This window comes from Lasiodiplodia theobromae (assembly GCF_012971845.1).
Source record: "Lasiodiplodia theobromae strain AM2As chromosome Unknown scaffold_54, whole genome shotgun sequence".
Classification (NCBI taxonomy): domain Eukaryota; kingdom Fungi; phylum Ascomycota; class Dothideomycetes; order Botryosphaeriales; family Botryosphaeriaceae; genus Lasiodiplodia; species Lasiodiplodia theobromae.
The window spans coordinates 127,379-152,928 of record NW_023336535.1 but is presented as its reverse complement, the minus strand read 5'-3'; the positions used below and the strand labels follow the sequence as shown (position 1 = coordinate 152,928).

General features: G+C 53.9%; 7 protein-coding genes across 7 annotated transcripts; 5 read left to right on the top strand and 2 right to left on the bottom strand.

Annotated features, from left to right (window-relative positions):
* Positions 1-2,508: 2,508 nt before the first annotated feature.
* On the top strand, positions 2,509-3,459 carry LTHEOB_11879 (Bzip transcription factor; the record flags this gene model as incomplete). Its single annotated transcript, XM_035508683.1, has 1 exon — positions 2,509-3,459. One exon carries the CDS (start codon positions 2,509-2,511, stop codon positions 3,457-3,459), a length of 951 nt encoding a protein of 316 aa, XP_035365573.1.
* A 1,915-nt stretch (positions 3,460-5,374) lies between these two features.
* On the top strand, positions 5,375-6,851 carry LTHEOB_11878 (FAD-binding domain-containing protein; the record flags this gene model as incomplete). Its single annotated transcript, XM_035508682.1, has 5 exons — positions 5,375-5,390; positions 5,672-5,845; positions 6,112-6,248; positions 6,302-6,630; positions 6,710-6,851. The coding sequence occupies 5 exons, from the start codon at positions 5,375-5,377 to the stop codon at positions 6,849-6,851; spliced, it is 798 nt and encodes a 265-aa protein (XP_035365572.1).
* Positions 6,852-8,709: 1,858 nt separating this feature from the next.
* On the top strand, positions 8,710-9,201 carry LTHEOB_11877 (snoal-like polyketide cyclase family protein; the record flags this gene model as incomplete). The annotated part of the gene is made up of 1 exon (XM_035508681.1): positions 8,710-9,201. One exon carries the CDS (start codon positions 8,710-8,712, stop codon positions 9,199-9,201), a length of 492 nt encoding a protein of 163 aa, XP_035365571.1.
* Positions 9,202-13,707: 4,506 nt separating this feature from the next.
* LTHEOB_11876 (uncharacterized protein) lies at positions 13,708-14,761 on the top strand (the record flags this gene model as incomplete). The annotated part of the gene is made up of 2 exons (XM_035508680.1): positions 13,708-14,597; positions 14,734-14,761. 2 exons carry the CDS (start codon positions 13,708-13,710, stop codon positions 14,759-14,761), a joined length of 918 nt encoding a protein of 305 aa, XP_035365570.1.
* A 306-nt stretch (positions 14,762-15,067) lies between these two features.
* Positions 15,068-16,396, bottom strand: LTHEOB_11875 (uncharacterized protein; the record flags this gene model as incomplete). The annotated part of the gene is made up of 1 exon (XM_035508679.1): positions 15,068-16,396. The coding sequence occupies one exon, from the start codon at positions 16,394-16,396 to the stop codon at positions 15,068-15,070; it is 1,329 nt and encodes a 442-aa protein (XP_035365569.1).
* A 633-nt stretch (positions 16,397-17,029) lies between these two features.
* Positions 17,030-17,947, bottom strand: LTHEOB_11874 (Myosin-2 heavy chain; the record flags this gene model as incomplete). The annotated part of the gene is made up of 1 exon (XM_035508678.1): positions 17,030-17,947. One exon carries the CDS (start codon positions 17,945-17,947, stop codon positions 17,030-17,032), a length of 918 nt encoding a protein of 305 aa, XP_035365568.1.
* A 3,775-nt stretch (positions 17,948-21,722) lies between these two features.
* On the top strand, positions 21,723-22,127 carry LTHEOB_11873 (uncharacterized protein; the record flags this gene model as incomplete). The annotated part of the gene is made up of 3 exons (XM_035508677.1): positions 21,723-21,771; positions 21,824-21,898; positions 21,952-22,127. 3 exons carry the CDS (start codon positions 21,723-21,725, stop codon positions 22,125-22,127), a joined length of 300 nt encoding a protein of 99 aa, XP_035365567.1.
* Between the last annotated feature and the right edge of the window lie 3,423 nt (positions 22,128-25,550).

Sequence of the window (25,550 nt, the reverse complement as noted above, 5' to 3'; positions counted from 1 at the left end):
GCGCTCCTGAACTTCGAGGAGCCGCTCGCCACTACTACTACTCCTAAGAAGAAGGGGCTCTGCCTGACGATGATATGATGACAACGCCGCCATCGCTTGCCCCGTCCTTGGCCTTGGCACGCCCCCGTCGTACGATCCGGCCTGGTACCAATAAACGCCTTTGCACGCGGCCGTAGATGCTCCAAACGGTTGCCTTGAAGGCTCCAGCATGTCGACCTCGTACCTCGTCGACGCGCCTGGTCCGGTGACGAGCATGCAATCCAGCAGCAGCAGCAGGAGGAGGACCTATAACGCAACAAGAAAGCTGGGGCGTGATGTGCTATAGGTAGGCGAGGACAGGTGTGTTACAGGCGGAGAGACAGACGCAAGAAGCACGGTGGCATTTACAATGCAGTAATTTCACGTGGCTTCGTTTCCATCGTTGGTAATCGCATGTAAGTCTTTGATAGCAGTTGTAGTCCATTCCGCAATTCCAGCCACGCATCGCACGAAATCCTGGGCCCTTTCTTCAGTCGTCGAATTCCAGTGCTGTACCAACTCGCCGACGAACTATGCCGACTCTTGGTCAAAGCAGTAAACGTATAAGAAATACACAGACTCCTCGGCGCACAGGGCGAAGACCGGAAGAGATGGCACGTTGCTACGCGGTGCAAGTGCATTTGCAAGTCGTTAATGCAGCGGCAACCGACGTAGTGTGCGCGGTTCTGCGCACCGAACAGGTTTTCCCGCCCCGTGGCACCGGACTTGAGGCTCGCATGCAAAGAAAGGGAGGGGAACCCACGCGGCGAACGGAAAAGGCCGCAGTCGGAAGGCCGGGGGCCGCGGCTCCGCACGGGGTGAGACGAGGAAGGCGACGAGAGAGCGCCGGTCGCAGGCGCTGAATTGGGCGAACGGCCGGCGGAGCTCGACTCGGAGAGCAGCGCTTGCGGTTGGCTGCGCCCGGGCGGGATGATGATGATGGACTGGCTGGCGAGTGTGCATGGTGTGTGGACGATGGTGTTCGTCTGCGACCACAACCAACGTTCCGACGGACCGTGTTGCAGGCAGCAGGCAGGAAGGGCAAACTTACGTCATACTAAATCCAACCACTAGAAACTCCGATCAAGTCCGTAGTCAGGTCTTAACAAAGCAGGGCTGAGACAATCTGGCCAAGCCGACTGTCACAAAGAAGACTTGCATATTTGGTTGTTCCGGAGAAGGTCTTGCGATCTGCTGATTCGTTTGGAAGCGAGGAGAAAGGTTTCAAACACCTACGTACGTTTGGACCACAATGAACCTGGCATGTCACAGAATTACGTCGAAAGCTCCATTGCTCCACCATCCATTTGGCAATATTCTTTTTCTATCGTCCTTGTTTGATGTTTCCAGCCCAGTGGGATGTCTTTTCAACTACTATGCACTTGGAAATCCGACTCTAGGCCGCTTGTGACCCGTTTGTTTGCTACTCACTTTACGTTTGCTGCACGTCCCACGCGCAGCTCTAAGCTACCTCTGATCCACTGCAGCGTGTTTCAGAGACAAGGCGGGCGTCTTTGTCCTAACGGCGAGTGCATCTGAATTCCCCCCATTCTACGTACAGTAGGCAATCAAACAGTCAAACATGCATTTATAGCAGAAATATAATTATAAGAGAACCACTATTTAATACTAGTACTTGTACACTGTCTTTTCGTTAGCTGGATATTTTCTCTTAGACTTCTGCCATCTACGTCTTTTCAAGTCTTTTAACCTCTCCCCTTTACGATCATGTATTTTGTTCTGAGTCTTTCTCAACAGCACAACTTATCTTCTCCCTAGATTCGTTGCCCGAAGGAAGCAGCTTCACCCCTTTCGTTTATATAACTTCTAGACCAAAGACAGCCCTATATATAACCTCGACCACAACAACGGCTCTCTCTCGTTCTTCTTTTAGACACCCTCCCGGCGACTGCTCCAGGGGCCCCAGGCCTTGTCGCAGCAGGTCACGCAGGAGTCTTCGGCTTTACCAGGTAGACGGGGTAGATGATGACTGGCATGGCCAAGATGACATCCTCGCAGCTGTTCCACATGAAGTCTTTGGCTGTGACGAAAATCCGCACTGTGCGCTCCTCGTTGAGAAGCTGAGGCAAAACGAACTCGTGGCAATGGTAATGCTTGTGTTTCCTTGGATGACGAGATGGGTGTAGGCCGAGGCCAATGAGCGAGAGTCACGGCTGCGAAGAATGGCTGAAGGTTTCGGAGCACAAACAATGCCGGTGCGTATGGACAACACTGCCTGTTAACACCTGCCGGTGTGTGTGAACAGCACTGCCTGCTAACACTCGGCCTTTCCATCCTCCCCAGATAACACAACTTAGTATATAAACAACTTCATACCGCCGTTCTGTTCTAAAACAATGACCGACCACGGCGAACATATAAGCTTTGCTTCGAGGGGCCATCTTTCCCTCGGCATCCACATCCACCACCCTCGATTGCGACTACACCACTTCAACCTACCTAACGAAACACACGAACCTCAACGCAACAATGTCCAACTCCCTCATCAACGGCGGCCGCCCATCCACGCGCTGCCAGGCCACCAACAGCAGGGGCGAGCAGTGCCTCTTCCCAGTTCAAGACGAAAGGTGGGATCTCGGCGCCCGCTTCTGCCACTGCCACCACTACCTGGACGAGAAGGCCTTTCTCGACGCCGCCGAGGCCCAGATCAAGGACCTCGAGGCCCGCGTCCGAGAACAAGAGATTGCCAAGGACAACCTCGCTCGGGAGCTGGAGGCCGAGAGGCAGAAGAATGCCGCGCTGGAGAGGCGCGTCCGGACGACTACAGCCGCTCTCGACGAGGCTCGCGACATGTCGACTCGCCTGACGATCGAGCGCGACGACGCGGCTGCCGCGAGGGACCACGCCAACGCCGAGGTCTCCACCCTGTCGTCTCAGATGGACACAATCTCGTACCTGTTCTACAAGACCTACACGACGGTACCGCTTGACTCAACCCGCGTCAACAACCTGGAGGCATCTCTCAGCACCGCCAGAACCGAGCGTGATGCCGCCAACGCCGAAAGGGACGGCCTCCTCGCCGACAACGAGACGAAGACAGCTGCGCTCGACGACGCCCGCGAGACGAACGCTCGCCTGAGGACTGGGCTCGACAATGCCCACGAGACGAACGATAGCCTGACGACTGAGCTCGACGACGCCCGCGAGACGGCACAGCTTGACCAAGCCCGCGTCAGGAACCTCGAGGCATCTCTCAGCACCGCCAGAGCCGAGCGTGATGCCGCCAACGCCCAAATGGACGGCCTCCTCGCCGACAACGAGACGATGACAGCCGCCCTCGACGACGCCCTCAAGACGAACGCTCGTCTAACGACGGAGCGCGACAACGCCATCGCCGCGAGGGGTACTACCGACGCCATATCAGCCAACATCAACAAGGCGTGCGAGATACTAGCCCGCTTTGACGCCGACGGGCGATAGGTCATCTTCTTTGGCGAAGGTGGATCGGGGGATTTTAAGAGTTTTTGTGATACTCCCTGCTTTAGTGTAGCTTTCCTCGTATAAATGTGATTTTTTTTTTCTAAATCTTCCCGCGAATTACAACGATGCACAGGCGGAGCTTCCCTTGCTAATCATCTTTTTTTCATGGCATTTCCTCTATTTCCACATCAGGATACTCGACAGCTACCAAGAAATTGCTCTTTAATCCTAATTCCCTTCATAGACGTGGAACCACTTGCGCATCTCTTCCTCTCTACACAACATATTCTATTCAGCTTCTAGCAGCATGACAAACAAATCGTAGTCCGGTCGTCGTCCACAATCCGGAGAGAGGATCGTATAACCCGGCATTGGCAAATCCCATGAGCGTATGCTGCTCGGTGGCCCGATTATAAAGTACTATGCCGCTGAATCCACGGAATACTAGCTAGTGAGTAGGGAGTTCTTCTGTAGCAGCCCCAACGGCGAGTACTGCAGCTTCTCTACTAGGCCTAACGTCGTTACGCTGGTAATAGACGCCGTGCTAGTCGTGTCGATGGACCGTCTGATCAACGACGCGGCAATAGACAAGCCCTCAGGCCCGCCGATGCCGTATATCACGTCCTTCTTCGCCACGCCTTGCCGTTCCAGGACCTTGGTTCCGTTCGAGAGGCCCTGGGCGTCGATGATGTGGTAGTCGGGGAACTATGAGATGAGGTTTTCCCGCGGGGCGGCCAGGGGCTACCGCTAGTAGTCGAAGGCGGAGTGTAGCGTAGAAGAGCCGTTGAGGCGAGCTTTGCTGCGCTGGCAGATCAAGGAGATGGCGAGATCGATGGATGCCACGTCTGTTGGTGCGTGGTTGAACCCCAGAGCGAGGGTGATGCTTCGGGAAATTCAATCGACCTACGCGACGTAGAGGGGTTTCTTATTTGACTCTTCGAACGCATGCGGCGGGAGAAGTAGCCAGCGGTCGAATTCAGATGGGCGGAAAGACCTCTCAGCCAGCTCTGCATGTGACCGGTGGTCCCCGGCGTCGAACATGCGGACATGGAGCTTGAGGCCATTGAAGGGCATTTGCTCGAGAGGCTTCTTGCTGCTGTCGAAGTGGAATGTGGCAGCTAGGGGTGGAAGCTGTTTCCCTGCCTCTTTCAGTCCATTTCGAAGACCCTCGTTGATGCCTTGAACATTGTGACCTGGTTGCAACGGAAGGTCAGAGAGAATGAAACCAGCGAATCTGGCATGGCCATGTCCAGATCGGAAAGAATTTTGCATTGATTCTTATCCGTGGTAGTCAGGATTGCCATTTTCAGAAAGGAGATGAATGTCGATTTTGCCATGTAGTAGGTGATGATATTTAATTATTATTGCTTGTTTACGTTCTTAACAATTGGACGTGAATCCTGTTTACGACCAAGGGAATTTATGCTATCCCTATTGTACTGATGCGGATTAGCTTTGTTCTTTCGACTTACTATACTCCGTAGATTATTCCAATCGGACCTACGCCGACGCGCCAATCATCCGACACAAACCCTCCGACCTAATCGGAGTGTTTTAATGTCTGGTCGTTTATCTTTATTCCATGTAGATGAATTTATAAAGACCACGTTGAGGATGAACTATGCAGATACTCTTAGGCCTAATCCGGAGATGAGCATCCTATAGAACATGGGCTCGGACAACTTACGGATGAATGTTTCCCTGTCTGTGGCTGTGTGATCCTTTCTCGTTTCCGGATAGTTTTCAGCTACTGTAGCTATATGGCGCAAAGTCGGCCAGCGGCCAGGAGAGACATGCTACGCGTGGCGCCGGAACGGTGGTGGGGCTGAGGCGGTTCAATAAGAAGCGTGTAGTACATATCCACCTACATCTGATTCGCAAGTTTTTCTGGATCTTGGTTTGCCCATTTACCAGCATGATGATCACTCTTGGTAACTCTTTGCTGGCGCTTTTGGCCCTGGCATCGGTGTGCCAGGCAGTTTCCGTTGCAGGGAAATACGATTCGCTCGTTGACTGTTTGAAATCCTCGCTATCGCCCTAGAGTTCCATTATCGTGCCGGGAGATGCACCCTTTGCCAATGGCACTACGCGCTACTCGGAGCTCTATGCCCCATCTTTCCGGGTGGTGTCGCAAGTCACCAACAGTATTCAGGTTCCTGACTGCATCAGATCGATTCTGCGCAAAATTCTAATACCACATTTTTGATTACAGGGCCCCGTCACGGATTCTACAAGGGCTTTGAGAGTCTACAGAATGGACTGGAGATCTTTACGGCATCGTTCGACGAGGCGACCGTTAATGCGGAAGCCAATATCCTGACTTGCGGGGGCGCTACGAAGTTCCAGCAGGTGATTGACGCTGTATATGCTGCTAAGAAGGACATTCGTAAGTCTATCCATCCACCCGGTGCAGTGCGCGAGCTAAAGTATGCAAGCCACCGGGAGCGGCTCCTGTGCCGGAGTTGTGGGAGCCAGCATTGGGCGACTGGAGGGATTTTATGGGCTCATCATCGACAGGCTGCTGTCCGTGCGAATCATGCTACCCAATACCACCGTTGTTGAGGCTTCCACCGAAACGAACCCAGACTTATTCTGGAGCATTCGAGAATTTTGGCTTTATCCTCAACGCAACTTACCGAGAGTACAATCAAGCGCCCAACGGGATGAATTTAAAGGCGGATTTTGTGTACCCGTCCAACTTCACCGACTCTTTCTATCAGAAGCTCGAAGAGATCGATCCCATGCCGGGACCACTCTCTGGACTCGGATGGAACGCCGAGTACAACGACGTAAGTTACAGGCCTCAGAAGAGTCTCGCAGTTGCTAGCGATATTGCTGTCAGACGACTATGCCGGTGAAGGCGGTTTACGCTGGGCCAGAAAGCGAAGGACGTGAGGCCATCGAGTTTCTGCTCCAGCTCGGCCCCATTCTTCAACAGAACATCACCGAGGTCCCCTGGCACCAGGTCATCCAAAGCTCATTCTTCGGAGCCGCTCTGTGTCAAAGGTACTACCAGGAGGTCTATCTTATCAGCTGTATTCAACACCATGCCAAGTTGGTGGAGCAGTTCGAGGAGATGATCACAAAGTACCCGCAGACGATCGGCAGCGGGCTAGCCCTGTACTTCCCTACCACCCAAGCCGCCCGGGCAGTCCCTAGCAACGCCACCGCGTACGCCTGGCGTTAGGCACTCGGCTACATATAAGTTTACTTCGATATAGTTGGTAAGAAGCCGCTGACTTCATTCCAGGGCGTTTGAGATCGTCTACTCGGACAATACTACTACCGATACCACCGTCGACAATTTCCGTGAGCGGCTACGTAGCATGTTCGTGGAAACGGCCGGAACTGATGGCTTGAAGGCATATCTCCCGCGGCGACGAGCCGCTTGAATCAATCTTCTCGGTGGAGAAGCTGCCTCATTTGGCTGCCTTAAGGAAGTATCCATCTGGGCTGTTTAACGCGTACCACCCGCTCCCTACCGTTTACCCCTGAGCACAGCTCAAGCATCACGTACTTCTATTGTAGACTAGAAATGGCATTCCACCTCTTATCACGAGTATCTCATGCGTGGACAGCATTTACAAGTATAGAAAACTGTAGTATTAATTCGGTATGATCACCGGCCGTTGGACAAGGTTGGTGATTGAAAATCAGCTGTAATATACACACCTGATCTCCTGAATGATTGTTCGTAAGGAAAGAGGAAAAAAGATAATCATTTTTATTTGCACGAGAATGATTAACAAGTAAACTCGAAATCAGCCCTGGCATTGTAGATCGCTCTTTAGTAAGCCGTTCTATATATATTTTCTAGTAGCTCCGATCGAGCTGGCCAGCGAGGCCGTGGAGGGAGGGGCCGGGTCAGGGAAGAAGGATCGGAGGGCTCGGAGGAATGTGGTCGCTGCGTGCAGCACTTTGCCGGCGAAGTCGGTGAGGAACGCGTTGGATGAGAGAGGCCGGGCGGGATGTTTGGCGTGATCCCTTTGCAGTTCATACACGAGAGCTCCGAGCTGCAGGCTGCGGTTGGCCGCCGAGTTGCCAATTGGAGACGCGACACGTTCATTGACCTCCTGTCAAGCGTGGCACGTGGATGCAGCGGCGAATTATGACCGGAAAGTGGTTCTGGATGTAGGTCAGTGAGCGACAAGAACGGAGTCCGGGTGTCCTGAGGATGCTCTGCCGGTAGCTGAGTGCTGGGCGCCGGGGAAACGGCAAATGTAGTTGCGTTAACATCTGCCATGGCCTTGTCAGAGAACATGTTGAAGAGGTGTTCATCGTCAGAGGTAGCAAAGATGTTCGCTTGAGGCCGCGCCGTTTCCGATGAGTTGGTATTGGGCCGAGCGTGTTGATCGGGTGCATTTCAGCTTCTGGGCACGGCAGCGATCGCATGCGAGCCGTTTGCCCTGGCCTCCCTCAGTTTCCTGGGTGTTCGTGATGGTGGAACCGTGCTTTGGCCCCAAGTATGGCGCTTCTTCTTATAGCAATCCAGAACGGACGGATCAAATCCTTTGTGGCTTTTGCTTGCGCCGCTCGTCTTCGCCCTTTGTCGTGAGGGAGCGGATAATGCATCACGAACCATTCAGCCGTACTGCGTACAAACACACTTCTTGCTCCATTATTTTTCGCGTGCTCATAATAGTGCAACACGGTAATGCTCTAGAGATTGGCCTTGGCCGTGTAACCGCATGCGTATTATCATTCTTCAGTCGCATACGCCCATTCGCGAACGTTGAAGGCTGAGCCGAGAGTAGGTACGAGGAGCCACACTTTCGGGCAGGGTAGAAATGAGAAGGCAGCGAAAAGATTGGAGAGCATTGCAAGAAGCCTCAGGATTGAACAGGGATTAGGCGTATCGTATTGCTTTACAACGTCATAGATAAGCTACGATAAGTAATCGGTTACGTGCTAGAGGACGTGCCTGAGGATCGCGCCGGCCGATGGGATAGCACCGCCGATGGGATAGCACTTGAAGTACCGGGTGCTGTTTATCCGAGGTACAGGCGATTTATAAGCGGCCCGAGATAGCCAAAGTTTAATGTTGACACGCAGACTAAAAGAAGTCTAAGCATTTAGAAAAACTAACCAATAAATGGATACGGAGCATCAGGAATCAAATTGAGATGCAATAAACTTTTTGGGTTCCGGACATGAACGAAGAGAAAGTATTTAAAAGAGGATAATCTCTGATAGAGAGAGGAAAGGTTCAACCTACATCGTTTCCAAAGGAAAGATAAAGGCTTCATCAAGATGCAAATTTCAACTTCTACCATCCTCTGTACCCTTGCGGGCTTCCTCGCTCGTACGGCTAGCGCCGCCTTAATAGCGCAGTGCGACCCCATCCCGAACTGCCCACCTCACCCCACCACGATCGAGCAGCAGCGCGCCGTCTTCACCGACTTCATCAACATGATCTACAAGGGCGGCAACGTCACCGAAGCCTACCTGACCTACGTGTCCGAGGACTACATCCAGCACAACCCAAGCGTTCTCAGCGGGCGGCAGAACGCCATCGACGCCGTCCAAGGATTCATAGACACTGGCGCAACCTTCGACGTCATGCACACCGCTTTTGACGATGGCTATGGCTATGTGTTTTCGCGAGTGGATTTTGGGGGGACGGCGCAGCCGGCGGCTGTGGTTGATGTCCTTAGGCTGAATGGGAGCTGCATTGTAGAGCACTGGGATGTGATGCAGGTGAAGCCGGCGAATGCTACAAACCCGCTTGCTATGTGGTCTTGAGAGTTCACATGTTACGCTGGGCACATGGATGGTTTTCGAGATAGAGCAGGGGGGAGTGTGGAAGCGGTCAAGTCCTCAGCCTGGTGGATCAAGGAGGCGGTAGGGTTTCTTTCTAGTCATCTCACTGTTTAGATACACAAGTCATAGAATCTCTCCGGTGTATTTCTTATATTTTATCCCGAAGTTCCATCTTACTATTAACATTACTCGGCGCGCGTCTCGGCCACTGCAGCCAGCCGTCGTCACGAGCAGCTGGTGTGAGCTGGCAGAAGGCTTTGTCGATGACGGGCTGAATAAAGGTTGTTGAACATGAATAGGTGGGGAGTGGCGAAGCTAGTATAGCTTCAGGGACTAGCTTTGTAGTTGTTCAGAGGTATTGCGGTGGTGGAAGTGAGAATGTTCGTGTTTTTGACTGGGGTCGAGGGGGCTGCTGTTGTTGATGGATGGTCGTTCAACGCACGTGGTCGGTAGACTGCGGAACTCCATGCAGCCGGCTGGTTGGCGTTCTGTACTACTATCTGGGGTAGTCTGAGCTGTTTCTGCCCGTTTCGACGAGGATGGGCGTCGTTTGGGTTGCTTTCGCAAAGCTTGTTTTTCAGTCATGCAGAGCGCGCTGAAGGAGGACGGCGATTGGAGATGACGAAATGGTATAGAAAGGGGCCGGAGAAGGACTGGCGTAAGAAGAGAGGCTGTGACCACACGATGGGAGGCGGGTGACGGGAGCTTCCGGAGGCGGTATTGGGGAAGCGTTGGCAAAATGAGATGATTTCACTGTCTTTTAAGCAGCTACCTAGGGGATCTCAAGATAGAGGCTGTATCTTCCGGGCTAATACTTGGGTAAAGGCAGAAGAATTCAGGTTATACTACTGTTCTAGAAGTAATTAGAAAGTTCAAAACAAGAACAGGCAGAAAATGCGGCTCGTACGGCGTAACGCCGGGGACTGGATGCCTCTAACCTCTTAATCACACTCCACTTGCCCCAGCCGACCTTGATCGTCTCAGTGTAGTCCAGTGCGAGGTTACCCTCGATTCACATGATGTTAGCGAGAAGGAAAGTAGCAGAGCCAAAGAAAAGGTAAAAAAAAGTGTGTTGCAAACGTCCCATGCCCGACGAGAGGTATGATACGTCTGCATATTACGCAGAATCACCGCCTCCAATCAATAACTTGAGATAGCAACACCGTCAACGACAGCATTAGTTCCAATGTCGCGAGCACGGCGCGTCCAGTTGGTAAGGTGGCGATCGGGAATTTTCTCGGTGTAGTGATATAGTCTGCGTTAATGGCAGAGCTGGGCTCAGCATCGAGATAGGCTTTAGCCACAGAGCAAATTCGCGTAGGTTAACATTACTCTCTGCAGCTAGCTTTGTGGGAATGACGGTATTTTCAACCAAGCTTTGGATGTCTACCATGCTCTAGTCGTTTAGAGAAGCAGGAGAAACATCGCAAGGAGGGCCTTGGAGAAGACTACCTACAATAGCGGCTTTTTGAATCGCATCGCTATGACTTCACTAGGATTTCCCTCGGTCTTAGGGGCTGGTTCGCAGAGATCGCTGATAGAATTGTTGCACAGATGAGGATCTAACAGACAGATAGCTAATAGCAAGATGTAGCAGGGTCAACAAGGTACGTTCATCTCTCGGAAGGACGATTCAAGGCGTCGATGACGTGGTGCTCCAGGGTATCGTGGCCAAAGTCTAGCAGCTGCTCTAGGATGATTTCGGTTAAGTCTGTGTGGATTGCATTCGCTAAACTCTGCTTGGCGTCCGTCCTGAAGTTGTCCAGCAGGACCCAACCGTCCATCGACGAATGGTCGGACGACTGCACACGTGACTGGATCGCGGGGCTTGTCCACGAGGAGGATGAGAGCCAGAGGTTCACAGAGAAGGCAATGAATAATGCCGTGTGGGTTTTCAATGGCCGGAGGCTTTCTGTCGGAATTTTCCCTCTGTTCCAGCTCCCCCTTGGCTTCCACTTCAGTGGAGTGCATGGCAGTCTCCGCAGACTTTAAGAAATAGGCGGGCTGCTCAATCTCCGTACTCGCTTCCGCCTCAAGTGTCTTGTCGTCAGAAGTGTCTTCCTCATTAAGTTCAACAGGATTTTTTTTTTTTAAAAAAAAAAGTAGTCTCACAGCGCTCTATCACACAGTACACCAGGGAATCCCATAAACCTCGGCGAAACTCATAGTTGGCTGTATATATCTTTGCCAGCTCTGCCTCAATAGCAAAAAGCCGCTACCCCATAACCTCAGCGTCTCCCGCAGCAGTTGCGCTCTCCGTAGCCTCTGATCTCAGAGCATACAGCCTCCGCTCGAGGGCGTCGAAACGACCGAGGATGAAGCGAACTTCCGTCGGGGTGTGGGGTATGGGCGAATCTTGGACCCGTCTCCGCAGCTGGTTAAGTTGGGTGCCGAGCTGGACGATCTCAAAAGGGACAATGGTAAGCCTCTTCGCGGATAGGGTAGCTGAGTAGTTATCGCGGGAAGTTGGTTCGGCAGCAGTAAGCAACTATTTCGAAGCCGATACGAATATTTGAGTTTCTCTTTCCAAAAGCACCAGCAGGAACAAGCAAAGCATCTAAGGGTTCATCGTACGTCTCGATGTACCTCGTAGCGACAGTGAGAATGCTCGTCAGGGAGACGTTGCTCTTCTATGCACAACTTTCCGTCGACCGTTCCAGGAAAACCATAATGAAAAAGCTAGTGGAAGTTGCTGGTGCCTTCGATCTTACTGCTTAACCGAGGGAGATTGACGATGTAGTAATCTAAAATAACACTATGCCAGCCGCGTGTAGGAGCTCCTGGCACCGGCGTCAAAGGTGTGCCTGTTAAAGAGCGAAGTTGCTCGCGGACAATGAGGGTGTCCTCTCCGCAACCCCGCTATAGTTGTTGAGAAGAGAATGAGTCGTCCTCGGTGTAACAGAGGTGTGACGAGCAGCTAAAGAGAGTGGAAAAAACAAAGTCAGCAAGAAGAAGGCTGGTGATGCGTCTGAACGTGTGCTGGTGGCCCGCTATCCATACGCCAGGGCTAATCGGTATTTTCTGCCGCAATCTGCTCTTGCAAAAAATGTGGCGCCCATCAGATAGGGGTTTGAAACAGAAGAGGTATCAAATTCAAAACCCCGCACCATCGCTACCGATGCGATGCGGCACAGCACGCCATGTGCATGGCTCGCACTCTAAGAAGTATCATACCCGCGCGAAGAGGCTGAGTTAGGGCAAGATCGTCATGGCTTCGGGATGAGAAATACCGAAAGTAATACCCCGTAAGGTCCGATTTCCTTATCGTCGGGATAAGTGCTCTGAGAGCTTGCCGCATCCGCAACACTAAGGATCATTCCGTGGGAGTGATCAGAGTCGAGACGAACATTGCCCAATCTTGCCTCGAAATAACTATGTCGGATTTGGGGATCCTTTGGCGTCTCGAAAGTCTTCTCGCTGCTGTTGGTTTGCCAAGAACAAGAAATGCGCCTTGCGATGTTTTGCGGCGCAGCTTTTCGCCCCCACGACGCGCGGCACGTAGGATCGGTAGGAGCCAGGGGCAGCATGTTCAAGGGTTTTTGGCCAGTAGTACGGGGCGCGAGGCGGAGAAACTTAAATAAGGGAGGCTCTCATACACGAGTTTGGCGTTTTACGTCCTTAGCTATCGACCGTTCCCTCCTTGCCCCCTGGAACAACGCTGATGTGATGGCAGCCTCTCCACAATCGACACACCCACTACAATCCATTGTTAGAGCAATTGAAGCGATAGACGGGCGCAAGACACGCAGATGCTACGCTGTCGTAAACAACAGCCGCCATCGTTGCAATTCATTCTACCCTCCCACAATTCAGGCACTCGACGATGTCCTTGAAAAAGTCCACAGCTCGGGGCTGCCCTTTGACAGTCTGGTCTCCAAACTACTCACCGACGTCCTTCTCTGCCCCGAGCATCGGAAGCAAAAAGAACACGCGAGGCCCCTGTTGCTTGCGCTTCAAACTGAAGATGTTCTGGTTCCAAAGACGGATATATCTCGCTACATGATGAAGACCTACTGCAAGGAGGGCTTCTTCCTCTACCCTCCGCATGATCGGGCGGTGCGCTGGCAGAGATCGAAGAGCGCTGAACCTCGACTTGAGCAACAACCATCGTTGCCGCCTCACTCAGGGCTGATGCATTTCTCTAATGCAATGAGGGAGCTACTGGACAGGGGGCAGCATTCGTTCCCGTGCATCGCTCATTATAAGAAGAATGAGCGGTGTGAATACAATGTAGCCCGGGGGAATATAAAGGCCGCTCGAAAAATTGTCCACGGCGCCCTCAGGGGTATATGCCGAGAGAGTCACGAAAGTGACGATAGAGGAGCCGGAAATGAGAAAAACGAGGAGTCCCAAGAATCAGAGGGTGAAGACGACGAAGACGAACAGTCGGAAGAGAGCGACGGGCAAGCAAAAGGCTCACTCCATCTAAGCGAGCTTCAGCCCCTTATCTGCCTTCTTCTCTGTAAGGAGCACTTACATTGGTTCTGGATGGAATACTACACCAATCTCTGGAAAGGGCACGTCTTCCATATAATCTCCGAGGTCGACGAAGACTCGGAAGAGTTGTCAAGCCCCAGCGACTCCCAATCCCCTGTGGCTCCTGTGGAATCGTCGGATGAGGAAGACTACATTACAGAGCAAGAAAGCGCCTCTATGAGCAGTACCATCTTCAACGTCGAAACAATGATACAAACGAACTATTACTTCGTGTCAGCGTCCCCGAATTCCCAATACCAACTCATAGCCGAAGCGTCCGAGGCCATGTCGAATCCTTCAGCGGGAGACCGTCCCGTCACTCCCAGCCAACGCGAACGCCATGTGCAGCGTGTAGCACACACGGCTCCTCCGGGAATGAGGCCACATCCTCCGCCATCCAAAGCGCAGAGTCGTGATCCACTCGCAACGATCTCGCGAACACCGTGGCCGGCCTCCCCGTCCCCGAGCTCGGCGGCGACGGCGCGGCGCGCCTCGAACTCGGGAAAAAGCCAGGGCCCTACGACCGAGCAACCGACAACGGTGGCGATGGCCGCGGAGGACGTCGAGGAAGTGCGGGAGGCAATAAGCCGTCTCACAATCAACGGAGGCGATACCACGACGACCGAGCCCTCGAACTGCGAATATCACGTCAAACACGGCGTTCTGAAGAGCCCCTCGGACGTTGTGACAAAACGCTTCCTCGAAGAGCTTGTAGAAAAGCTATGCGCGAAGATGGGCCGAAGGCTGAGCGCCAACGACAAGGTCAGCCACATCTACCTCTTCCAGGGGACCGATTTCCCCGACCGCGTGAAAATCGGCAGATCGAAGCGCCCGGAGACACGCCTCACGCAAATTGCAGATGGATGCAAGATGGAGGGGCTGCGATTGCTACATGTGGAGGAGTACGTACCTTACGCCAACCAGGTAGAAAGCCTGATCCATGCCCATCTGTGTGGGCTCAAAGAAACGTGGACGTGTAAAAATGGACATTCAGGACACAGGGAGTGGTATCGGTGCAGTCCAAAATTTGCGTCGCAGGTTGTTCGGGCTTGGGCAGGGTGGATGAGGCGCCAGCCGTACACGCTTAGACAACTGCAAAGCCCTTGGCCCGAGAAATTGGAATGCTTTGCGAGGGACCTGGAGTTTGAAGAGGGAGAGACGTTTATAGAAGTTTTCGAGCGACATCAGCGGTGGATGCAGCAGCCGTAGAGATAGCACGCTAGCTTGAGAAAGTTTGGGAGAGAAAGATGTACGGGCATGTGAGAAGTTGGCACGGACAGAGCTGTGGCCGAGACATCAACCTGAGCATGGCGAACAATATATGGAAAAATACTGAATATAGTAAGTGGGGTATACAAAGAAGTCATTCAAATTAGAACCCATCTTGAATCAACAAGACATTCTCCTCGAGCCACGGCCTATACGCGTCCTTGGCCCATTCGGCCAACCGTCTGAGCGACGCTACGAGTTGGTAGACGCCAAGAACCGACCTGGTAGTGCCCAGACTCAAATGGCGGAATATCCTAATCTCCGAGTCATCTTGGAGCTCGGCCAGCATCAGCTTCCACTCGTGGCCTTGCACCATGACCAAAGGTAACGTTGGGAGCGTGGAGGCTGTGTCGCTCAGCCGCCGCAACCAGCGAAAGTGTGCGGATACCCACACGGCGAGTTGGGCATTGGCCACGTCTTCTTCGATGGCGGCGCGCTTGGTCTCGATGCTCACGGCAATGGGCGAGAACCGGACATGCTCGGCGGGCGTGTGGTTGATGGCGGTAAGGTCCTCGTGGCGGAGCTTCGCATAGACACGCTTCGCCAGGAGCTTGTCGGACCTGGTGTCCAAGACGATGGCAAAGTCGACCATCTTCGACTGCGTCGCCAGGCCGGCGGCTGAGGCGGGCAGCAGCGACTGGTCTTTGATTTGGGCCGTGGTGATGTTGCGGTACCACACGGCCCTCTCGCCACGGTCGCGCTCGAGAGCGAGCCGCAGCGCGCGCGAGTGGACCTCGTTGTTCCAGTCGGCCTCGCACAGGTCCTCCTCCTCGCACTCTTTGGCAGCATCGATCAGACTGTTTACGGCAGCCCACAAGCCCTCGTGCTCGGCACGCTGCTGCTCGCTGTCGTCGTCGTTGTCGTCGAAAGCCAGATCATCGAGCAGGTCGTCGTCCAGGAGAGTGGCAGCGCGGCTCTTGACGGCACTCGGGATCAGGCCGTTGCCTCGACCCACGCGCCGAATGTCCTTGCACAGCTCTCGCACATCGGCAGGCGCCTGGCCCGGCTTCTCGAGCGTCACCGCATGCACGTGTACATTCGACAGGTGGAGGTCGCCCAGACGGCGCACCGGGCTGCGGAAACGCCGGCTGCTGCTGCCGCCGCTCGTCGTCGAAGAGCGACTCGGCGAGGACGAAGGCGCGGATTGTTGTTGGGGCGCGCCGGAGAAGGGCAGGAGGGCCGGGATCGAGAACATCGAGGGCGCTGGTCTCGGTGTCTCCGCATCCTCGCCGTGCGCGCCGCTGCTGGAACTGCGCGGTGGTGTCGTTGGCGCCACGTGCTTGCGTGGCGACTGGCGGCGCGACCGGCGCGGCTCTGCCATGTTGTTTCCTGAGACTTCGGCCAGACGTGGCCGCTTGTGCGGACGGCCCTCGAACTCGTAGTCGGAGGGATCGCTAGGATGGTTGTCAAGCCAGACGGTAATGACGGACATGGTGGTGGGTTGTGCAGAGCCAGGCAGCAGCAGCGGTGGGCGTCTTGTTTAACCTATCCAGTCGGCGGGGCGACCAGCGATCGGCGGAGCGCCGGCTAAACCTTCCGCCAGGCATGTGTCACGCCAACACGCGTCGTCGCCACGGCAACAACGCGGCAAGCCTCGCGAACCGACTATCGCGTCGCTGAATCATCGATGCCTGGCTGGACAGCATCCGCCCAGTGTGGGAATACGAAGGAGATAGAAAGAAGAAGTAATTATTCTAACCCTAAATATATATGATAAGTGAAGGCTCGACCACGTGATCTTAACACGTGACCTTGTCACCTGATCTGAACCTCAACACCCAGACTCACCAGCGATATCACTTCTCGATCTCAAGCGATGGGCAGACTTCAGGGGCATGAATAGCTCGGATGCAGTCCTCCTATTTGCCGCGCACGGTACGTTCTGGGAAATGGACTGAGTGGCTGCAAGTTGAATTCCAAGACGAGTTAAAGCTTCCAATGATGTAGCTCTTGTTCGCTGTCGGGTTGGAGTGCGGGATGGCTGAGCTCTTCCTGCAGCACCGACAGGTCGAGGTTCAGTAAAAATGCCATGTAGCTGCTAGAACGATACAAGACTAGCTCGGAATCAAGGCCGATGGCGGGCTCCGCCAGGAGTGAGGCAAGCAACAGCGGCACGGCGGCGCTCTTCAGAGCGGGCGTGCACGAGCCTCATCCAGCGGAAAGCAGCCTTTAGGGCCAAAGACTCGCACCGTACGGTGGTGGCGGGGACGAGACACGAGGCAGCGGTGGCGCGGGCTTCGCCAAGGGCGGCGGCCTCGTCGTGCCGGCGGCGGAGGCGAGCGTTGGCGTGGCGCGCCGCGGCTTCGGCGTCGCGGAGCTGGAGCGCGAGGCGGGCGTGGGCCGCGTCGGCGGCGAAGCGTGCTGCCGACGCGGCTTGGAGACGGGCGGCGGCGTCGCGGACCGAGGCTTCGGCGGCGGCCAGGCCGGCGGCGAGGAGCCTGTTGTCGCCGAGCGCGTCGTCGAGCCGTGCCGATGTTTGCTGGAGTTCGTTGGTCGTGTCGGCGCACCTGTTGTTGCTGTCGGCGAGCTCCCTGTTGAGCTGCTCGTTTTCGGCCGATTTGGCCTGTAGCCGGTGTCTGGTTGCCGTGTGCAATCTGTGAGCATCGTGCAGCTCCGCGGCAAGGCGTTCGTTGTCACGCTGCATGTCTTCGAGCTCCTCGGACAGCCTGTGCACGTCGTCGCGAGCCGCGTTGAGCGCGCCTGTCTTGTCCTCGAGCGACTGCTCTGAGCGGGCAAGCGTTGCAGCAAGAGACTCGATGTCGCGCCAGGCGTCATCGATACCCTCCTGCAGCTTCCTGAGCTCATGCCACTTCCTGTTGTCCAAGTCCAGCTTGAGCTCGGCCAAGAGCATGGCCGTCTCATCCGTGGCCGCCGCATACTTTCGCTTAAGCTCTTCGTTAGCCCTGGCAAGCCTGGCGTTTGCGGACTTTACCTTGATCACGCCTTCCTCGCTAGCCTCGTCCAGATAAGCGAAGGCTGACATTGCTGTACTTGGTGTGTTCTGCCGACTGAAAACGGGTTGGATGCCATGATGATGTATGTTTGACGAGTCTTTGTTCTCCCTGAAACATAGGACTTGTTCAGTATAAACAACTATATATAGAATGTGCTTTGTTAGTTGGGTGAGGTGGAACAGAAGGTGTTAGCAGGCATTGTCCTTTGTCTGCACCGCCTTGGCTGAGCCCGTAGTCGTGGGCGTTCTGTGTCTCGGAGGGTTGCACGCCAGAGGATGGTACTTGCACCAGCGGTGACTAGCGTGCGCGCAGGTGAGACGACCTAACCGTCATGAGAAGTTCGATCGACTGACAGGCGGCGCTATCGGCTCAACTGATGTGGTGATACTTCGGCAACAACGACTCCCAGTCAACCATTGACGAGAAGGTACGATGGAGCGACAGACTGATATGTGGATGAGTGAATTTTTCATAAGAGCGCATTGGTCGCAAAGCGCTTCCACCACCAGCTGGATTTGTGCAACCCGGAGCGCCAACGTTTCTGATCGCTCTGGTTTAAGATATGAGTGGAGGCTGCAATGTCTTGTCTGCGAAGACAGGTCGGGGCATGCTCGTGCCATCGAGACTTTGTGGGACTCTCTGATGGGCTCGAGGCGTAGCTTGGGCGACGGCGCTCAACGAATGGGCGTGAGAGGCGGCGGAGACTGATCCCGAGCTTCAAAGATGACGGAGGCTGTCGAGCAGGCGAAGAGGTTTGGTGTCAGAAGGATGACGTTCGCTGATGTGACGTCACCCGAACGCGTACGCGCCCGAGGTCCCTTGTGCAACGGAACAAACCACTCAACACACGGCGCGTCTCAGTCTCAGTCATCCACCGCTTTCCCGCCCCAAAATTCGACCGCATCGAGTCATCATTTGTCCGACACTGCCTGCATCTGCTGCCTGCATGTCGATCGTATCATATCGGCGTTTACAATCGGGCGAGTGTTGACCACTGCGGGCCAATCGGGGCAAATCGCCGGAAAATCGTCCCAATCCATTGTGTAGCTGCTGATGGGAGGGCATGCCTCACATCTTCTCGCGCAGAGTTACCCTTTCGCAGACCACAGCGCTCCTTACACCATCCGCCCCGTGCTTCTCGGCCAGCCGTTTGCTCCTCCACGATCCATGCCCAAATGGCAAAGCCTTCCACAGCCTCCTTTGGAACGCAATTCCCCGAACGCTGAGCCCGGCATCAAAGAGAACACGGCGTTGCATTTCACAAATGCCCCATATGCAGAATTCAGAAAGGCAAAGGGATCCGGGGAGGAAGGAAGGTTGCACAAATTGAGCCGGTTGGGCGTCGAGAGAACGAGAAAAAAATCGTAGCATCATCAAGACCTTGACCTTGTTTGGGTTGGAAGCATGGAAAGAAGGATTTATCGCTCGATTAGCAGCTCGGAAGCCCAGGCTGGCGCGCTGGAGTTTGATGTTTAACAAGATGAAAACTGAACAGTACGCGTCACACGCTAGGGAGAGATTTGTTGAGACCTGTCCATTCCCATTCGTCACTGTCAACACCGCACTCACTCCCGCCATTTCCCCGCACGCCCTCTCCACCACCCTCACATCGACGAAGAGGTGCACATGACATGACAATATTGGGCGCGCACAAGGCGAAGTTGGCCGAGTCCAAACCTGCGTCTGTCGCATTGCGAGGAGGGCGGTGTCGAAGTCGGCGGCCTTGGCGAGTGTGACCAGCTCGTTCAGCAAGCGCACATATGGTGTGGGGTCGCCGTCAAAGAGGGAGTCAAAGGCGGCGGCACTGATGGCCCAGAGACACAAGCGAGGAGAGGATGGGTGGGGAAAGAGCATCTCCACGGCGTGTAGACTGAGGGATGGCAATTTGGGCGCGTTGTCAGCCCCGGCCACCACATTTGATTCTACGGGCATTCAGCGCGACACCCGCAGGATTGGTAAGACAATAAATTGGTTTTGAAAGACCGACAGTTGCAGGAGAGAGGGAGTGGCAACTGAACTTGCGAGGTTGGAGGCGTAGCTTGGGTCGATCGAGGGTGGTGATAGTCGTGGGACGCGCCTCCCTCATCCATCCATACGTCCCCAAAGCGTTTCCAATTCGACCTCTCGTCCCCCCTCCTATGCCGCAAGACTTTGCCAACTCGGATGAGTTCGCTCGCTCCACCTCCATTCCGAAACGTGCGCCTACTTCGAGATCGACCGAGTCTGTTTGCACGCTGACCTACAGTATCTTCACAAATCGCAGCTTTATCGCCCTCGCGCATATTATCCGGGGTCCCTGTGCGCCGTGCTCCCCGGGCTCGGAGCGCTAATAAGAGAAGGATTGCTCCATATTGCTCGCGCAGCCGCACCAGCAACGCCTCGTACTTCGGGTGTATCAGCTCCGACGTCGACCTGGCGAACTTGGGCCAGGCGTCCTTGTTTACGCTCTTGATCGGCCTCGTTCAGGGCTGTCTCTCATACGCCCAAGGATCTGGGGAGGTCATACCGATAGCTCGGGTGCTGTGCCCACTCGAGGCGCCATCGAGCTGTGCCAGACGAGCAACGGCGTTGCTGAACAGCTCGGTCGCATGGCGTAGACTTGCAACGCTGAGAGCAGCGCGTCTGCTGTCCGGAGAATCTTGTTCAGCAGGGGTGCGAGGGTCTTGTTGCAGAGTGGCTGCTCGGACGGCGGGTTGATTCCGTCCGAGGGAGTAGCATGGCGAGCTTGGTTGTGGTGTGGAGAGCAGTCGAAACAAACTGGAGCTCGGCTGAACTTTCCGCTGCGCTGTATTCAGGCCGCACCGCACCAAGGACCTGTGGACCTTGTCCGCCAATCCTTCCCGCTCCCATTAGCCACCCGCATCCATTCAGCTGACGCCACCTGCATTACGCAGGAAGTTCTCTCAATCGCCATTCTGACACGCATGTCTACTGCGCCGCCCTACTGTATGCATAACTCACTTCTCCATCCCATTTCTCGGCGGCGAGCCAAGGCTGCTCAGACTTCAACATCGAAAAGCCTAGGCTAACCGTAATATAATAGGAATTCGACGTTCGCGATCTGCAAGAGGTTGTTGGAAACGGGGCGGACGTACTACCTTTCGATTGTAGGGTTAAAGCCTGTGAGTGACGCGCAGAAAGCGGGGAGAACGGTAGTCGGGCCCGACGAGACGAATTATCAAACAGCTGAATGCGCAAGATTTCCTGACATGTTCAGGGCCAGCGCCGCACGCCAACCCGTTCGATCCTCCACGACTTCCGCTTTCAACAGCGCCCATTGCGTCGCAAGAGCCGCCAAGCAGCCAAAGGACAGATCAGACCCCCTTACGTACCCGTGTTGCCCGTCATTAGGGACTTTTAGCAACGGCAGCGAAGACCTTGCAGGGTACGTGCCGTCCAGCCAATCAGAACCCCCGCACGCTGCACGTACCCGGCGAGAGAACTTCCTATTTGATGGTTCAACTGCGATGGACAGTAAAATCGAGACAAAAGAGCACTAGTTCCACAGCACCTAACTCACTTAGTCACGAAGGCTCGGGGAGGACAGCCGAGACACTAGAGGCCGAGGCTGGGCGGGTGGCGCATGAGACGGACGTGTTTCACCGTACGCCGTTGTTTGGCTGTCCCCCAGGTTTCTGATTGGTTCAACGTGTTACACTCGGATGCGACTTGGTCTAATGATGTGTAATTGCATGCATGAGGCTGTTTCAGAGATATGGGGCGATGGCACCCATATCTGGCCATTCGCCATCAACGAAAACCCCGCACATCCGCAAGGGAGCTCTCTTTCCCCAGACATCCCCAATGGCAGATGAGAGAGAAGAACGCAAACGCGAATGGTCTCAGCTTGCCGGTCGGTTGCTCTCTCCTGACTGACTATAATGGTAGGTAGCTGACCATATTAGCTGAACGAGATGCCTTCGAGCGATACAAGGAGAAGGAGCGCGCTGCCATTGAACGCGAAAAGCAGACGCTGGAAGGTACGTTTTCACCGCAGTCCTGGGCGCAGATCAGCTGCCTGATGATTAAAAAGAGGAGCGGGCCGAAACGTCTCGTTTGAAAACCCAATATGTCGCTGGTATCGCCGCCTACTTCATGAAGAAGGCCGAGATCGAAGGTGGTCTCATTCCTGATCCTAGAGCAACCGACAACTCTTCGATAGGCCATTCAGCAGACCACCCGGCAAACTCACATGCAGACAATAAGTGATGTTTGTCGCTGTGGTTGGATGGGATGGATTACCACACAAGGATGCTGTATAGTGTCGGCGGGAGATATGGAGAAACGACACAAATAATCAGCTTAGCACCGCAAAGGACACTAGTCATCAAGCCAACCAGAAGCTTTACGCTGATGCGATGTGCAGGAGATCCGTTATCCTGCTTTTTCTGGTAGCTCAATACAAAATCCGTTCATCTCCTCAGTATTCAGTGACTTCCTCGGCCGCCTTACCATGCCGGCCGGCTCGCACGTTTGCCATCGGCTGAGCGGCCTTTTCTGAACTTACTTGCTGCTACGAAACATCCCACCCAATTACTCACTCTAACAATATCCCAACGACTCTTAGCTCGTTAACAACCTCTGCACATCCGCAACCCTTTCGCCTCTCCTGCTCCGTTCCGCTCCCACGGGAGCATGCTATGATATCAAAGGCTTCAGGTAGCGATCACGTAAGGCCAATCTGGAGGACAAATTGAATTCATCCCGCAGCTGCTCGCTGGCAATCCTTAACCCATAAGGTGGGTCAACAGCGGTACAAAGCCTTGTCTCAAATGTCGTGAACAGCTCTTTACGTCATCAGTCGCCCGCCCATCCGTGTCCACAGGGCATCAATCAGAACAACACCCAGGCTGCATATCTTGTACGACCGCCTATACCTTTGTCCAGCTCGTCCCAATGCGTACTTTAGGTGGCGATACGGATTGTCCTTTGACAGATGGCCCAGTTCGGAAGGCTGTTCTCTGCCGTCCGGCTGCGAGTAGTCAAACTCGGCAAGAAAGAGGTGAGACACAATTCGTGTCACCGAGACAAATGCAACGAGTGACTTCGCTTGTCAAGGACCCGGCTGCGTGGATGAGCGAGACTAAATCGGCCATCAAGGCGGTGACGGACTTCCAGGGCTGGAGCGTCTGAGGCAGCTCGAATACCAGAGCAGATCCCCGTTCTTTGATCTTGTAGTTCCCTTTGCAGTTCAGGACTTGGTAGCCGGACGGCATGGGAGACATACCCAGGCTAGAGAGGAGCTTGATTGGCCCCTTCCCGCAATAAGGCTGGCGCAAATTCGATGCTAAGCCCAAATTCGCCCCAGACTTCCATCCGCGCTTTGAGAACAACCGCGACCCCGGCCATGGACGATGAATATCTCCTGAGTGTCCTTGAAACCACTCAATCTGCACCAACGGAAGTCAAGGTGTACGCAAGGCTCAGAGAAGCCCGTCCTTATCACGATTTTCTGGACGATACGGCTGAATTCCCGAGGTTTGTTTCCTGGACCTCAGCTGTTGCAGTTCCAACTGCGGGCCCGTGTTCTGTGGACACGGAAAAGGTTAGGAGGACGGCCGCCTGGTAGAAAGGGGAAGGAACTTAGTATACGGTGGAGAGCGTGTTTAATCACCAAAGGTACGAATGGACGTTCATCGCCTTTGTAGAATAAATAGCGCGAAAGTTTCTAGGTTTCCGCACAAGGTAAGGTCTGCAGTCTGAAACGAAGTCGTCTACAGACGACTTGTCATCAACATCGAAATCGCACAGTGGGACCCTTTAGACAGCTTGGTTAGAGAGGTGGAAAGGCGCTCAGCCGCCACAGGTCGCATCCCTAACATTGTGCGGATGCTCGACGTGGCTTGGGAGAAAGGCAGAGATGATTCCATATATCCAGTCCTGGTTCTCGAGTACGCTCACCATACTTCACTCCACATGTTCCTGCAGGACAGCAAGCTGCCGATGTCGCCCTGAAAATGCACACTGTCACAATTCATATGCGAAACCACAAAACGTACTTCTTTTCCAGGATGAGATGAATCAGATGGGACTGCGCGCCAAGATCAGCGATTTTGGAGCTTTGCTGATAGATGTCGTCGAAAACACCAGCTGGGGAATTTCTCAAGATGTGGGTCGACTTTTTTTGACGCCGCAATCTGCTGTGCTCTTGGTTTTGGCACGGCCCGGAGTATTTCTCGAGCAGCACGGTTCGTTAAACAGTCTGCCTCGTGGGAATATTGCCCGCGGCATGTAAAGGCCCAGATCAAGTGCAAGGGACTCATGATGTCGAAGACTTAATTAATCTGGGCGGGCTTAACTCTTGGTGCTGACAACTGGAAGACCTTGGTGGGAGCTAAGACTTAAATAGGCATTGAAATGGTTATGAGGAAGCGGTTTCTGGGCATGTTCATTTCCGTCTCGGTCATCCCGAGTAAGTTGCAAATCGCTTGAGGTAAGAGTCCTCGGTACGCTCAGCCCCCTAGAGCTCGTACAGGCAATTCTCTGTAATGAATCCCGATGCCAATGTAATTCATTTGTCCTTCTCCGAATCTCTTAACACTGCGCTAAACCTATCGGCAACTTGCTCACAATGTGATATCCTCTCTTTCTTTTTGTTTCGCGGGGGCTACATTCGGTGTTTGAAATAAACCGTTTTATTGTACATGCTGAAAACAAGGCGAGAACCTGGCACGGCCATTTGCGGCGTCATGTTCAGAAGTCCAAATTAAATAAGCAAGACTGCATTGGCGTTGCCTAGCTCTTGAGGCAACAAGGCTGAAGTGCCCGACTACCTATTTGGCAGCCGCAGCCGCGTTCTTACTGTGCATATTAGAGCGGTCAGCATGGTGTCTGCAGGTGGCCAATCGAGATGAAAGTGGCTTCAGCGCCAAGATCCACCTTCCGTCCGCAATCCTGATAAAGAGGAGCATAACCCAGGAGGGTATGACTTTGTAGTAGCACAAATGTCTCGCTCGCCACGGTACTCTGGTCGTATGTTGCAGCTCTCGCGATAAGACATCGCATGAGCTTTTGCTATCAAACGGGATACTTGTTCACTTCGTTCTCACCCTCTTCTTGTACGCACTCAAGGAAAGCCCAGATAGGCTTCCGCCCTCGTTGGTTTGGAGATCCTTATAGGCAGAGGCCCGCCGTCACAGTGCGCTGTTAGGGCGATGCGCCGGAGGCGAGTGGAAATGAGAAGGAGAATGGCTCGGACCAAATTACCGATCAAGGTCGGAAACTTAGACGTTTATACATAAATCAATATCCAAAATAATCTTTTTTTTCCAAAGAAAACACCGCTATCCTGGAGGAGTTACTAATGATTCCACCTGCATCCAGAAGTTTGGAACGGGAGCGCCTTTGTTCCCAACAACAAGTTCGTCGAATAATACAAAGCAAGCTTGGACAAAGTAGATCAAAGAAGCGCCAATCACAAGCGTGGAAGCTTGTAAGGGATGTGTCAATCACAAAGACGATGAATGTAGATTATGTTTAAAATTTAGGCTTTAGGAGGTTATCCTGAAGAAAGACAAAGAACCGGTGGCTACGAATTGTAGGTAAAGGTTGTCGCACGTGACGCTACTAAAACTCTCGAGTACTCACACCTCGTCCGTCTTAACAGTCTACTGGACGCAGTAGTTAGAATTG